This window comes from Limanda limanda, chromosome 6 (assembly GCF_963576545.1).
Source record: "Limanda limanda chromosome 6, fLimLim1.1, whole genome shotgun sequence".
Taxonomy (NCBI): Eukaryota; Metazoa; Chordata; class Actinopteri; order Pleuronectiformes; family Pleuronectidae; genus Limanda; species Limanda limanda.
The window spans coordinates 20,749,134-20,763,536 of NC_083641.1; the positions used below are offsets into that span (position 1 = coordinate 20,749,134).

Sequence of the window (14,403 nt, forward strand, 5' to 3'; positions counted from 1 at the left end):
CATCACCTACTTCCTGCATGTAAATCAGATTACCATCTATTACTAATGCCGAGTATAAGAATATACCCTTAGCCCTTCCTGGAGTTTCATTTCAAATTCCGTGACCTTATTAACGCCTGGGTGGAAATGAATGAGCAGATTTATTTGAAGGCAGACGCCGTTTGACTTCGATGGCGTAAAATAAAGAAGCGGTGGCGATGACGTCCCCTCGGCCCCCTGCTGTGTCTCCGAGGGCCAAAGGGAGTTAAACGTGGAGGAAAGCCGGCCTACAAGTCCTCAACAGCAAAAGGCAACTGGTCTAGAAGTCATTTTACTTGCATCCACTAATAAACCAAAAAAGATTTGAATTTTCTTAGTTTCCCAAAGGTTCCTTTCTAACAAACATGAATCCTAATAGTAGACGAGTTTACACATGTATCAGTAGTGCAGACGAGTTATGTATAATCACATACAGTTTCCATTCATTTCTTTTTTCTTTTCTTTTCTTTTTTTGTTTTTTAAGGGGAGTGGAGGGGTGGGGGTGTTTGGATATGCTGTTGAGTAAAATTCTCCCTGAAACCAAATCCAAACCATCTTCATCCCAATGTACAAGTGTGTTTATCTTTTCGTTTTTTTCTTCCAAAGACAGAGGTGAAGTGAAATGTGCAAAAGTTCCACGTTCTCACTGGGAAGAGAAGAAGACATTTCAAGTTAATTTCCCTTTCATTAGAACAATAATTACTTTTATTATTTGTCGTACTATTTGTCTAAGCTGATGATGGAGATGTTATTTTCTACCTTTCACATTCCCACAGGATGCTCTTTCTTTACACCTCAGCTTTCTGGCTGTTCTCCTCCACTTTCTCCTCCAGCTTCTTCTCCTCCTCAGAGTTACCGTCCTCCTTCTCGCCGGTCTTCCAGCTGCCCTGCCTGTTTACAAGGAAAAACACGACAGGATGACAATGCTTCCTATTACACTCATCTGTACATTGTGCGCTGACAACACACCAGCAGTGGTATTGCTACTGTGTCCTTATATAAGCAAGTGAGAGTCTGTGTTCATGATCAATCAAGAGCCAATTCCCTTGATTTGGAAAATGTAAGGTTGATTAGCAAGTGGGCAATAAAACCATCCTGGCAGCACCTTCTAACGCTCACTTAGCAACATGTTAGTGTTTAATCCAAACAAAAGACAGAGTGTAAAAATGTTTTACTGTTCATTTTCATTTAAATGTTATAGCTTCTCAGTCCACAGACCAACAGACAGGTATTGGAGTATAGTAGTATTGCTATCTTCGCATATACTGAAACTAACATGTATATTCTGCTGTGTACTCGATGGGTACTTTCTGATGAGTGGGTATACACCATACATCTAACTTAAACCAACTCTGTGTATGTGTTTATTTCATTAACATATCATAACTGGATTGGGAGCATAAGTAGGTCAGTTACATATCACCAGTCTTGATGGCTTCATACTGTGTGCTTGACTAAACTTTCATTTATACTCCTAATATGTACATGCAGCTTTTAGCTATCGTCAACATACACAATATAACATTTATCACAATAGTCTAACTATGTATCTGTGTAAATTAGTCAATAAATAAAGATTGATTTGTTCAGCACCTCTAAACAAAACAAACAATATATTAAATATAATATGAACCTTTTCTGTATAATTGTTATTGATTAGTGGGAACAACTGAGAAATTAGGAATTTTGCCTCAGTTTTTATGAAAACATCAGAGGTTGTGAATATAACAAAGGGAATCTGGAGTGAAAATGATTGGCATTGGGCCATATTACAAACGTGCATTTGTGAATACAAGTTTAGCATCATTATTAAGAGAATTAACATTTGCATTGAGGTTCACTGTTGACTTCTTACTTGGATTTCTTCCGGTACACCAGGTATGCCAGGCCGATGATGAGGGTGGCGACGAGGAGACCGACTACGACTCCAACCACCAACTTGGTTTGGTCACTGTCCTCCGATTGATCTGAAACAATGACAAAACAGAAACATCAGACATGACTCTGCAAGAAAACTCCAGCCTGGGTTCATGTGAAGTCCTCCCAAAAAAAAAGCCATTTTGTGCCATAAATGCGTTGATGAATGGAAACATCCGCGTGGTACATGATCATGACTCACTGAGTTAAATGTTAATGACAGATATTCTTAGGTTATGACTCATTTCATCAGCCAGTGGGATTATGGACAATGCTGGCAGTTAGTCAGGATGCTGGTAACTCCATTCCTTTTCCTCCTCCTTCATAATACACGTGTTTTATTAACAGAAGCACACTGTCCAAACATTGGGTTTCAAGTACCACAGTCCAAGGTGATGTTGAAGGTAAATATTTGCTATCGAGCCTCCGTTCTGTGGACATTTGATTCCCCGGGGTCTTTAGCCGCCGCTCCCTCCTCCCACCGTTTCTAACAAGCAAGAAGACATCTACGACTTACCTTGTTTATCCATTCTCACCTCCACAAATACTGAAATCAGATATAAAGTCAAATTAACGTCCAACAAAAAGAAAACAAAAACAGGCTTGATGTCTGGAAGAAGATTACTACTCTACTTCTATTCTACGTTTGCATGCAAGTACCTCAAAGAGGGAAAGGATTAAATCCAGCATCCTAACACACACACACACCCACTTACCCACATACACACACACAGATACACAAACACAGCCATACACTGAGTGAGGAGTGTCCCAAACACCCAGGAATGAGTAAGCAAGAAAAGGGAGGATGATGAGAACAACAGAGTGCACTAAGTGCTAGGTGCATGCATCCGGGACATTTCAACAGTGACATAGTGATGATAAGTTACGACGTTCACAGTGACCGAGGAGGCAAACCACCAACAATATATACAAATCAGAAATCTGTTTAAATCCTTAAATGAGAGATTTCCCAGTACCGATACCAGCGTCAGACATTTTTTAAATCAGCAGATGCACTGTTCGCCACTTCCATACAAGACATCAGCTGTTATATTGTGGGATGTACAGCTATCAGATCGGTACTTGGTATAGGGCGATGCACTATCAGAATTGGTATCAAGAGGGAAAAATGGTATCAGATTATCAACAAGGGTTGCTGGAGCAAAACCCAGGTGACATTGGGGTGCACCCTGGACCGGTATCGGAACATCACTAATTCTAATTTACCCATCATTTATCTGATAGTTTTCTTATCATCTTTTAAAATGTATCCTTGTAATAACAAACAGAAAAAAAATCTCTATCTGTGTTGACCTGTCTGTCGATCAGGTGGAGATCATCGAAGGACAGCAGGTTTTAATTTTAGGTAGAATTAATGTTAATGAATTAATTTTAAGTCTACATAAAAATAAAAGTACTCAGGTAAAAGAAGAAAAAAAAATCTTAAATTCGGTGGGTTTACACCTGCTAAATCGTTGGATTTTATTATATTATATCAACATGCAGATAGAGAATTAATGAGAAAAGTAGGAAAACATGTAGGAAGGCTTGAGGAGGAATTCAGAGCGGAGGGAGACGAGAGGAGCAGACACTTACAGGATGACACATTTATAGACCTGGTATCCACGCCAAACTCATTGATCACTGTGCAAGACACAGTTAGATTTGCAGAGGGCACAACTGTGATCTTGTGTGTAATCTTTCCGTTGACGAATTGACTCTCCTCGGGCTGCGCAGAGAGAGACAAATAAAATAAACACAAGTGTTAGCTCTCACAGATCCAGCATGGGGAGGAGGGGTTTAAGTATCATTTACGACACTAGGAGGCGATGTTGCTCCGATGAATGACTCGGGCTAGTCCTTGACAAAGACTCAGCATGTGTGCCTCTGGGTTATAGACACTTGAGTCTCGGAGGAGAACCCCAGACACAAAGACAAACTGCCAACACCCTTTTTACATCCTCTACATATACAACAGGGGGGAAGTGGCAATTTTGTAAATAACCATTACTGAGCCTGTAATCAAGTCGTACATTATTCTCTCAGCGAGCAGGGGGCTGAGGATACAAAGGTAGGATGAAAAAAAATCTAGTTTGACTGGGATGTTAGAAATGGGCTTTCTCCAAAATGCATTGTCCTTGAGTGACAGAGTTCAGTGCTTCAGTGTTCATTGATTAATTGTTACATAGGGTTCAGCTGTAATTTTAAGGTGAGACACTGAAAGGGCTGAAAAAAATTACGAGGGTCCCGAGTGCCCTCAAGTTCATTTTCATCCCGTCAGTATAATTCACAGTGTGTCACTGAGTGGCTCTGCTATCAGTGCACACACAGGTGCACCACCACTGCAAAAGTTCATAAAAAAAAAAAAAAAAACGGACTATTTTTTGTCTCTTGTGACAGTCTAGGGAAAAATACTGTGTCTGAACCTCAGCTGGAATTAAGAAACTTACTCCGGGGCAAAAGCACAGAGAAAAGTCTGGAGGAGATAAGTTGGAAAATGTGTGATAGCTGGGGAAAATACTAACAGTGCAAACCACCGTGCCCATGAGAGGGAGCATTCAGTCACTCTGCAATACAGGGCAAACCTTGAATTGTTTTATTTTTTTGCTTCCCCACAAACTCCAGGGGGAGCAGGCTCGAGCAGGCTGCCTCTGTGTAGTCACACCACATCTCTGCTGATGTTATTCATAGGTTTGTTGTGAGGAAAACAATACCATTACATTTAAACAACTATATGATCATCTCGGTGGTTTGTCGTCGTTGTTAATGGAAGTGTTTATGGCGTCCTCACACTCAATAAGTGAATTTTAAGACGTTGTTTGATGAAGCAGACGCCTAAGTATCTCACAATAAAACAACAAAGTGGATTCCAATGTTCCAAATGAAGCAAAAATTGGTTTTCTATTCACCTGCTGCAGAGAGAAAATCCACAACAATTTGTTCTGTATACTTCGGATACTGTTGCTACTATAGGGCTGAGTGATACCACAAAATATTATATATGGGTCAAAATGTTTAAGTTTAAAGATAGATGTCTGCTGAAGGAAGGATGTGGTTTTAAACTCTTCTTTCCGAGCTGAGAATGACAACACACATACTTCTATGACAACCAGCATTGACTAATAAGATAATGAATGACACTATAAAATGAAAAAAGAACAAAGTCAAACAATATGAACAATATGATCATCTGAATCTGAAAACGTAAATCAACCTGTGTTTCTAGGTGGACATGAAGAGAAGCCAATTATTAAAGCTGGCATCTTCTTTTTAAATCAATAAATCATTACATTCAACTGTTACCAAGCACATCAGGGGAAACTCTGTCTCCTTAAGCTGCGATTAAAAAATATATAATCTGCTTGTCATGGCTGTTGCAACCGTCTGAGATGAGAGTGACGATAAATTCTGTGGTTCGGTTACTCTGCTGCGTCGAACTTCACATTCTGGTGCATTTTCCAGGTCTTGCAAAGGCTGGTTCAAATTAGGTGCAGGCGTCTACAACCACGACAACCTTCTGAAGCGCTGCTGTTTCTGCAGTCGTGGGTTGTTAACGAGTGAAAAGATACAGATTTCAACTTTAAAGTTTGAACCCTTGAGATCTTGATTGGATAAAACCCTGTTCTCGATTTGATCCATAGTAGATATTTTGTAAGTAATAGCCCTTCAAGATAAGTACCATAATTAATCAATTGTCTACAGAGTCGTTTGCAGCGACGGGGAGTTCATGGTTTCATTTCTGTTTCTTTGTCTTTTAACTACTCAATTTATCTTCTTGAAACTTGGTGGAAGAGTGAGAATACAAATTCTGGCTGGCTAACTGGCTACCCTAGTTTTTTTGTTGTAATTATGTTTTTCCATAATTCGCCCCATGAAAGTTACCTTGAATAAAATTAGGTATTTCTGTCTTTCAAACTTGTTGGGAACATTTTGGATAAGGTAATTAAGCACGTTAACAACATATCTAGCATTGCTATAGTCGATTTCTTACAGATTATAACTTTAATTCAGTTTTCAGTAATAGTTTGATCAGGTTCAGGAACAGAAACTAGTGAGACGAGTTTGGTGGAAGATCAAGTTTTGGGGTTAAAATAAACACTTTCACATTTCACACACTTCTTTCAGGGCTTGTCCCATGTGACTCATTATTTTGGTCCAGCAGAGCCTAGAACCAGGAGGTAAATATCCACATTGGTTATCAAGTAGCATCTGCCAGATTTTGTATTATTTACATAACAATCAAAGCACTGCTGTGTGTGTTACTGTTAATAATCTGTGTTTCCCCTCAATGTCTCTTCAAGCCAAAAGAATGAGGAGACTTTTCTGTGTGCTGAAGGCAGAAGAGGTTGAATGTACATTAAAAATCAAATCTAGTCTTGGTCGTGATGAATAAATGTATGTGCAGTTATCTAACATTGATGAATACGACCTTCAGACATTCTAACAATTATGAGTGGAAGGACGGGAACAAGGGCTCGTGCTGTAACTGCGTGAGTGTGCATACCGAGGTGCCGTTGATGCTCCAGGACACGGCCGGCTTCGGGGCACCTTCAGCTTCACAGATCAGGACCTTGTGCTGGCCGTCTTCGCCGAGCTGGTTGGACAACTTTGTGATCACCGCAGCACCTGCAACGGGACGTAACTCTTCAGATACATCTGAATGAGAAAGTGATTCGTCATGGTTGCATCATGGACACGGCTAGAACCGACGAGACATGTCGTTAATTAAAGAGCTGTTTACCTCCGCCAAGGTGGTTATGTTTTTAGCACTTTGTGAGTTAGTTGTAAGCTTGCTATAAAAGAGAATAACTGAATGGATTTCCACGAAAACCTATTGAAAGGATGTGGTAAAGGTCGGGAAGGAACCCATTAAAGTTTGTTGCGGATCTAGATCAGGGGGCAGAATCAGCAATTTTCTTCCACTTTCTTTAAATTGCCAGATTGGACGTTTTTCAAAATTTTTACTGATTTCCCAGAGAAAAATTCATAGAAAATCAATTCTTGTTTAAATATATCTCAAATAAAACTGGGTTATTTATAAGCATGTGAAATTTGCTGCGGCTATATCGAATTTAAAGGGCCTGTTGGACCTTGGTGGAGGTACGTGCTCTACGGAGTTCCCTTTCTAGATTAGCATATGTCCTTCTTTGGTTTCTTGCTGGGATGAGACGACAGACACCACTGGCTGTAGATTTATATTTGCTGCACAGACATGGGAGACGTGTCAGTGGTCCCATCTAGCTTGAAGCAACCTGGCAAATAATCCCTGAGTTTCCGCACTTCAATCCTTACCTTTAACAAGCAGCTCAAAGGAAGCTTTTTGGCTCAGGTGTCCCATCTTCACCGTGCACTCATAGAGGCCTGAGTCAGAGTAGGTCAGCTTGGTAAACTTGGGCTCTTTGTTCAGTTTAACATTATCCTGGATGGAAAGAAAGTGACATCAGCGCTGCAGATAACAAGCACAAACTTCCCTCCATTGACTCGATCTTTGCTGTATCAAAAGCTGCTTTTTACCTTTGTCCAGGACACCATTGATTTTCCTGATGCATCAATCTGGAGCGTTAGATTTAAGGCCTCCTCAGCGCTCTGGACGATATTCCCAGAGGGGCTTAAATTGATGTTTAGGTCTGAAAAGAGAGAAGAGGCTGGTGAAAAGATGGTTCACAGGCTTGATAAGGGTCAAAACATTCCTATTGTTAACAGCACAGCCCGGCTCTTGGCTCACAGTCCCGCAGATGCAGCTTATTAGAGGCAGCACGACTGACACAACATCTTTTATCCAAGAAGCACAGGAAGACAGGTAGGCTGGCAGAGAAAGACATTAGGACTTTTCTTTTCTCTATGAAACACTTCCCACTTTCATAGCGAAGATAACAGACAGAAAATCACACTGACATCGCTGCTGCCTGGTGGCATAATTGCAGCGATTCAAAATATTATATTTGAGTTTCTTACAGTTGACGGTGACGTTCTCAGATGCTTCCAGCGAGGGGTTGTTGACGAGGGAGCATTTGTATTCACCGGCGGTGTCACGTGAGACGTTGGTGATGGTGTAAGTATCAGCATCTTCCACTTTGACCGTTTCTCCCTTCAAAGACAAGTGATCAGACAGTTGGCGATTAGTAAAGGATGCCAAACAGGCAGCATCATTAATCTATAAATGCAATGTTGCAGAGGCATGAGGAGAGTGGATTTCTCTTTGCAATGAGATATTGATGAGCCCATGTACCTTGAGGTGGAAGTTAAAGCTGGTCGGAGCCGGGTTACCATCTGCAATACACTTCAGAGTCACATTGTCTCCTTCCACGAGCGGGTCCTGAGCAATCACCTTGAGGACGATGTTCTCTGTGGAGTCTGAGCAGGAAACAAGAGACAGAAGATGCTTTCAGACATGCACTTAATTCCTGGGCTTGTATGTGAGAACGCAAATGGACAGTTTTCTGCTGCGTTCTTCATATGTGAAAGGCAAACTCCGGGGAAATAACACTCTCTGGAGTTCATGTCCGAGTGCAGCTCAGGCCACAGTTTTCTGTCCTAGCCGGAGAGAAAACTAACCAAACCAAACGTGACAGGTAATCCTGGTTCTAGTGTCCAAAACCAAACCATGCCCAATGTTTTTCTGGGCATGGGTAAAAAAAATGTTGTCCAAACCCTTTCAGGTCCCAAAGGTTTTGGGTTGAATATCCACACTCGAGTGTAAATGAGGTCGGGCAGGTGTTAAAAGGAGAGTGTGGCCCCAAAAGCTGACAACAAGAACCACAGAGACCAACTGCACCTCGCAGAGAAGCTCTATCTTGGTGTTTTGTGGTTAGTTTTCACCAACTTCCAACTCCAGCTGAGGAAACTGTTGAAACAGACTCATATTCCGAGGCACTCGAGCAGGGGATCATCTCAAAGCTCAGTGTTTCCGCTCTGTCTGAGACAAACTCGTGAGATTTCTCCGAAGAAAAATGATAAGTTCACTTTAAAGGCCACATGGAGCAGGTGCCTTTAATATTTAAAGCTGCGTTCAGCATGAATTCCACCAGAGTTACAGAATCCAAACCTCATTTTTTCAACTGCCACCATTAAAATGTGTCATTACTGTTGTCTGACCTGACTTGAAACAAAAGGATAACATGTTATAAAAAACTGAGAAATTCCCGTCTCCTGGCGAAAGTTTTAATTTATAGAGACTTTTGTATCCTGTTTAGGAAGTTGTGGGTCAGAAGCTGCTGAGGACTGAAAACCCCAGCGAGACACTGTGTGATCTGTGATACGTTTTCACTCACATTTTTAAAGTTGTGTCACTCACTGCATAAAAAATAACATTTGGCAGCTGTACTCAAAATCACATTAGAGTCAATAAAAAACAATTTAATATTTCAAGCTCAAAATTGAAAAAAGAGCTACTGAATCTCTTCTGTCAATTCTTTTTAAATTTGTAACAAGTGCAATAAAACAAAAGTGTTAATAAATTGTTTGGAATTCTCACAGGGAAATAAAAAGGAGCAGATAAAATAAACAATAAATTATTCTTAAACAAATCAAAGGGCTGAAAAAGTGTAGATTGATAAGATTAAAAGTGGAAAAACAACTTTTCTCGTGCTTTTCCTGTTTTTTACCAAACTGGATGATATTCAGAGACACTAACTTGTCTGGAGGTGGATCTCTACCGAAATACACAAGGTCATAGACAATCTTGAGACATAAGTTTGTTGTTTTTGGTTAGCTTCTTGGTAAAAGTTAGATGAGAAGATCGATATCACTTTCCTACCAGTCTGTTAAATATGGCGCTGCGGCAGGAGGCACTGAGCTTTGCATAAAAACTGGAAATTAGGAAACAAGAAGCCCGGTTCTGTGCCAAAAAAACACACAAAAACCAGACTTCAAAAGTGACGAGCTCTGGTTTTATTGGGAGTTAGACCTTTTGCTGACTTCATGTTTCTCCAAAAATGTCAAACTTATCCTTAAAAATCCTTCAATAGAAGATGTGTGAAACCTCAGCTGGATCTAATGTGCAGTGAAGAGCACAGACGTCTTTTGAAACATCCTCTTAACAAGTTCAAAATAAAAATCCATTATCAGCTCTTAGTCTCTTGTTTTGAGTCAAAGCTGCTCAGCGCTGCCGCTCATCTGTAAAGAGAAAGCCAGGTCAGCCAGTGTGTGTTGTGAATGGAGCTCTGAGACTCACAGGTGATGGTGAAGGTCACGGGAGAGGAAACCAGTTCACCCGCGACGTGCACAGTGCTGCAGGTGAACACAGCGTCTGTGTCTTCCTTTTCGGCCGAGAACTCCAGCACGGAGGACGTGGTCGAGAGGCCAGTAACCGGGTCGACCAGCACCGACGCCTGGATGGAAATCCCTGGACAGAAAATAAAAAATGGTGTAAGGACCAAACCACTGTTGTTACACTGTGGACGATGCAGCTAAATTCATCAGAGGAATATTTTAAAGTGACTCTCCTAGTCAGGCTACATCCACAAATAATATGTTTTAAAATAAACCACCATTCCTGCTTATCATCAAAAACAGAGAACTTTGAAAAGGCTTTAGTTTGAAAACTGCAGGGCTGTGTGTTGGTATGGACGGCAAAAATTGGAGATGTTCCGATCTCGTGACCTGGTTGTCAATCATGACTAAACTACAAGTGGTGAAGGCAAAATGTTGGAAATGCTTTAAGCTGCACTGCACTGCGACATACACTGAAGTCCAGACATTTCCCTGAAATTTCCCAGAGGGGCTGGATGTATGAACGCAAATGTCTGAGTCAGTTGCTCCCAACATTTTCTGGGACTTTTCCCGCCAGACACATCTTAACTGTTGGGTCCTTCCTGTTTACACCTGCATGCTCATGCCCAGTGTACGTCAATGCTACGTGTATGGACAGGAATTATTACACAAACACATTAGTAAGGATGTAGCCTCAGAGTAATAAAAACATTTGTGTATTTGATATGTATAAATGTCAAATTGGCCCAAACTTCACCGTGGAGTTGTTTTGTGATGCACTGAAGCACATGCCAGAAGTCGATAAGTACATACCTTTCCCATCAGCCACCAGGGGTTTGTTGTTCTTGAACCATTTAATGGATGCAGCTGGATTGGCATCGGGAGCGACACATTTTGCTAACTGTGGAACAAAGGAAATAATCGCAAATTGAGAGGAAATGCAATAACCTGCACAGGAAGCATAAATAATGAGGAAAAAGTCAACCACCAATTCACAACTCTTATTAAATGACCACACGTCAGAGCAAATGAGCTTTTCTAGAGCCTTGCTGCTATTTGTCGACGTACGAGTTTTCTGCGCAACAGACCATGAAATGCCCAAAGCATTTCTAAAGCCGCTCAGATCCTCTGGGTATTTTAATTGCAGTGTGGGGTAGGGTGGGGGTTCTGCTCTTTACTAATTCATGAGAGCCACTTCAAAGAACTCATTACTGTAGTAACATGGTCTCTGCTACGCCTCCAGATACCTTAGCTCAAGTGAGGGATTTCCCTTGATGATTTACTGATTAAAATAACGTATGGATAAGCAATGTTTATCATTAAAAACCCCACCTTGGTAAGTTTGCCAATCTCCAGTTCCTCGGCCTTGTCGGAAATCTCCAGTTCTGCTGGCGTCTCTGAAACACATTCAAAAAACGTGCCAATGAGCAGGATGGAATTGTGAGTGATACGAACTCTGACGTGTTGCTCTCGCCAGGCACCACATTCACGAGTGCGATACAAACAGGGGAAGGTATTTCAGACTTGCATCGGCTTGTACTCACTGTTGATCACCACGTTCACAGGGTATTCTGGGATGTTGGAACCAGCCACCACCATGCAGGTGAAGGTCCCCTGGTCGCTCAGCCTGACCTCAGAGAGCAGGAGGCTGAAGTTTGCGGCCATGGTGACACGGTCCTTGTAGTCGTCAGTGGCTTTGACTGAAGTGTTCTGGCCAATCTGCTTGACCAGCAGGTCTCCTACAAGTCCCTCCCCTTTGTCCTGGGAAGCAGAGAAGAGTGCATTTGTTACATGTCTGTCACACGTGGCCTCGGCTTCCTGGTCCAATAAAATAATAGTGGCCAGTGTCATATGGAGGGACAGATGCATGCTCTAATGCACTAGCACATGCACTCAGACTGGGTGTGGTTCAGACATGATAAGTGGGTGTCAGGCAGACTTCACCACTCTGAATCCATTGACCTCTGCTTTGACTCACGTATTTCCATTTAGTCATGATGGCCTCATCGGCTTTCACGGCTCCATTGTTGCACGGGATTTCGAGTGTTTCCCCGAACTGGCCGATAACAGTGTCCATACCGCTGACTGTAGAAAAGAGCAGAGCAAAGACGCATTTTTCAATTTCTTTTTCAGCTCCGACACAGCATGGAAGTTTGTGACTGAAAATTGGAAACATTTATTATTCTGAATGCTTCAAAGCCCCCCCAGCTCCATCTGCACATATTTGACTGACGTTTATCAGCACCACTTAGTGCTTGCCTAAAAACACAGAGAGCTGCAGTTTCTATAGAGTTCGGCTAATTTTACAGCTCCCCATTGGTAAAGAAAACAGCCTTTCCTGGCCTAAATTTCGTTGAAAACATCGCCATGGAGACAAAGTGCTTCTGAGGGGGATGGGGATGGGGGGAGGGTGGCGGCAGAAGTGTCTCAATGGGCTGCTGTGAGAGGTTAAAGCCAGGGGGCGGCTGGGGAGGGAGAGAGACCGCCACGGTCCGACTGAAAATGAGGTGCTGCTCAGTTCTTTGGTATTCACATTCACATTTCAGCCTCTCAGAGTTCAGGCCGAGGTGCACGCACGAGTGGGCGTGTGGAACATCTGACAGCTAAAGTCCAAAGCGGCACATCAGCGGCTCAGCAAAGTGGACGAGGACAAAGAAGTGGTCGGCCGGTTTTCTGCGCGTTGAATTGCCGACAAAACATTGTTGGTGTAGTTACAGCAAAAGAACAACACAATAGAGATGCTGTGATATTCTGCGTGCATTCCGTCCTGAAATTGTTCAAACATATTCATGCACAAAACAGCTGCAAACTATAATGTCATGAAAGGTATTTTCTGCACCAAAACAAACATTTTACTTTTGCTCTCCTCTTTCAGTGTTCAGACTTTTCAAGGTTTTGTCAGAGCCGTGGAAAGATGGGGCTGTTAATTCATTTGTTTTGTGCGTGATGCTCATTTGAATCCACTTTGAATGAAAGTAAATACTTTTACTATGGTTACCATTGTGTGCACTGGGACAGACTTACAACTGAAGGAGTATTTGCACAGCTCGCCACGGCACTGAGATCTGCTTCCTGCTCTGACTGAGTGTAGTTTCCCACATGTGAAAACCTCCTGTCGTCTATTGTCATTTCCACATCAAGACAATTAAACAAGTTCATAGAGTAGAGTAGTATTATGTACTTGTCTTGTGTTTTTACTAAAGACACAAACACATAAAAGACTTTGCCTGGAGTCAACACGGTCTGCTGCCGACTGATCCCGACACTGAAGTTTACTCTCTGACGCTTGTCACTCATCTTTACGAGCTGTCGACTCAGAGACAACACAGAGTCTGAACAGTTTAATAAAGTCTTTTTATACAGGGCAGGCAGCTGTATGCTTTAATACGGCTTTTTTTAAAGTTGTTGCTATTACTGACGTGACTTCTTTACCCTGTGGCTGATGCTTTCACTTAAAAGGAATAGCTTCGCATTACGGTAAATACACTTATTTCTCTTGCAGAGAATTAGATGAGAATATAAACTGTATAAAAACTGGCACCGTCCAAATTTGCCTGCTAGCTCCTCCTAAGGCGCCTAATTAAAACTCTTGTTTGTCTCTAGTTTGGATTTAATGGTTGGGCCGCGGCCGAGGTCGCTGTTTACCCAGTTTCAATCTTTGTGCTGCAACAACAGATATGAGAGCGATATCGATCTTCTCATCCGCCTCTCAGCAAATTAGTGAAAAAGACACAATTCTCAATCTCTATCTATGGGACCATTGAAGTAAGTTGGGTTTGAAGTTATTTGATGCTATCAAAAAAACAGGGTGGAACATCCTGATTGACAGCTGAGATTGACTCGCAATTGGTCGAGCAGATGCATCGACGGGACCTCGATACCGTGGCTCAATCCCCTGATCGCTGCTGCTCAGACTTTGGCTTCACGTGCACATGATGGCATCATTTGCATCCTGGTTAATCTAGAACAGTTTGTTCACATCCAAAGATCTTGTCTTGTCTTATAAGATAAGATAAGATATGTTAAGATAAGATACAATAAAATATGAACCATTTCTTTTGGAGCATCCATTCTGAGTGTCCTTTCTTATTTACCAAAAATTTATAAGAATTTAAAAGGTATCTGTTGCTGGGTATAGACTGAACCAAATACTGTTTAGGTATTTTTAGTACTTAAACAGTTTTCCTAATTCAATGTGACAGCCGTATAAAATGAGCTGGATTGATGGATGCGGAAAAAAAACCTGGAGAATTA

General features: G+C 41.7%; 1 protein-coding gene across 1 annotated transcript; it reads right to left on the reverse strand.

Annotated features, from left to right (window-relative positions):
- Positions 1–201: 201 nt before the first annotated feature.
- On the reverse strand, positions 202–13,446 carry LOC133002937 (CD166 antigen homolog A-like). Its single transcript, XM_061072526.1, has 16 exons — positions 13,377–13,446; positions 12,128–12,282; positions 11,694–11,910; positions 11,482–11,546; positions 10,963–11,050; positions 10,112–10,282; positions 8,168–8,292; positions 7,894–8,026; positions 7,453–7,565; positions 7,231–7,357; positions 6,443–6,564; positions 3,535–3,667; positions 2,453–2,482; positions 1,874–1,985; positions 778–909; positions 202–664 (listed from the first exon to the last, which is right to left on the reverse strand). The coding sequence occupies exons 1-15, from the start codon at positions 13,444–13,446 to the stop codon at positions 807–809; spliced, it is 1,764 nt and encodes a 587-aa protein (XP_060928509.1). The 3' UTR covers positions 202–664; positions 778–806.
- Positions 13,447–14,403: the final 957 nt, after the last annotated feature.

Bases quoted from the DNA above. Each gene is read 5' to 3' on its own strand.
- LOC133002937 (XM_061072526.1), bottom strand. From the start codon at position 13,446: ATGAGTGACAAGCGTCAGAGAGTAAACTTCAGTGTCGGGATCAGTCGG. The intron at 11,547-11,693 runs GTGAGTACAAGC...AATGTGTTTCAG, and splicing joins TGTGAACGTGGTGATCAACA to AGACGCCAGCAGAACTGGAG. The intron at 7,566-7,893 runs GTAAGAAACTCA...CTCTCTTTTCAG, and splicing joins TGAGAACGTCACCGTCAACT to ACCTAAACATCAATTTAAGC.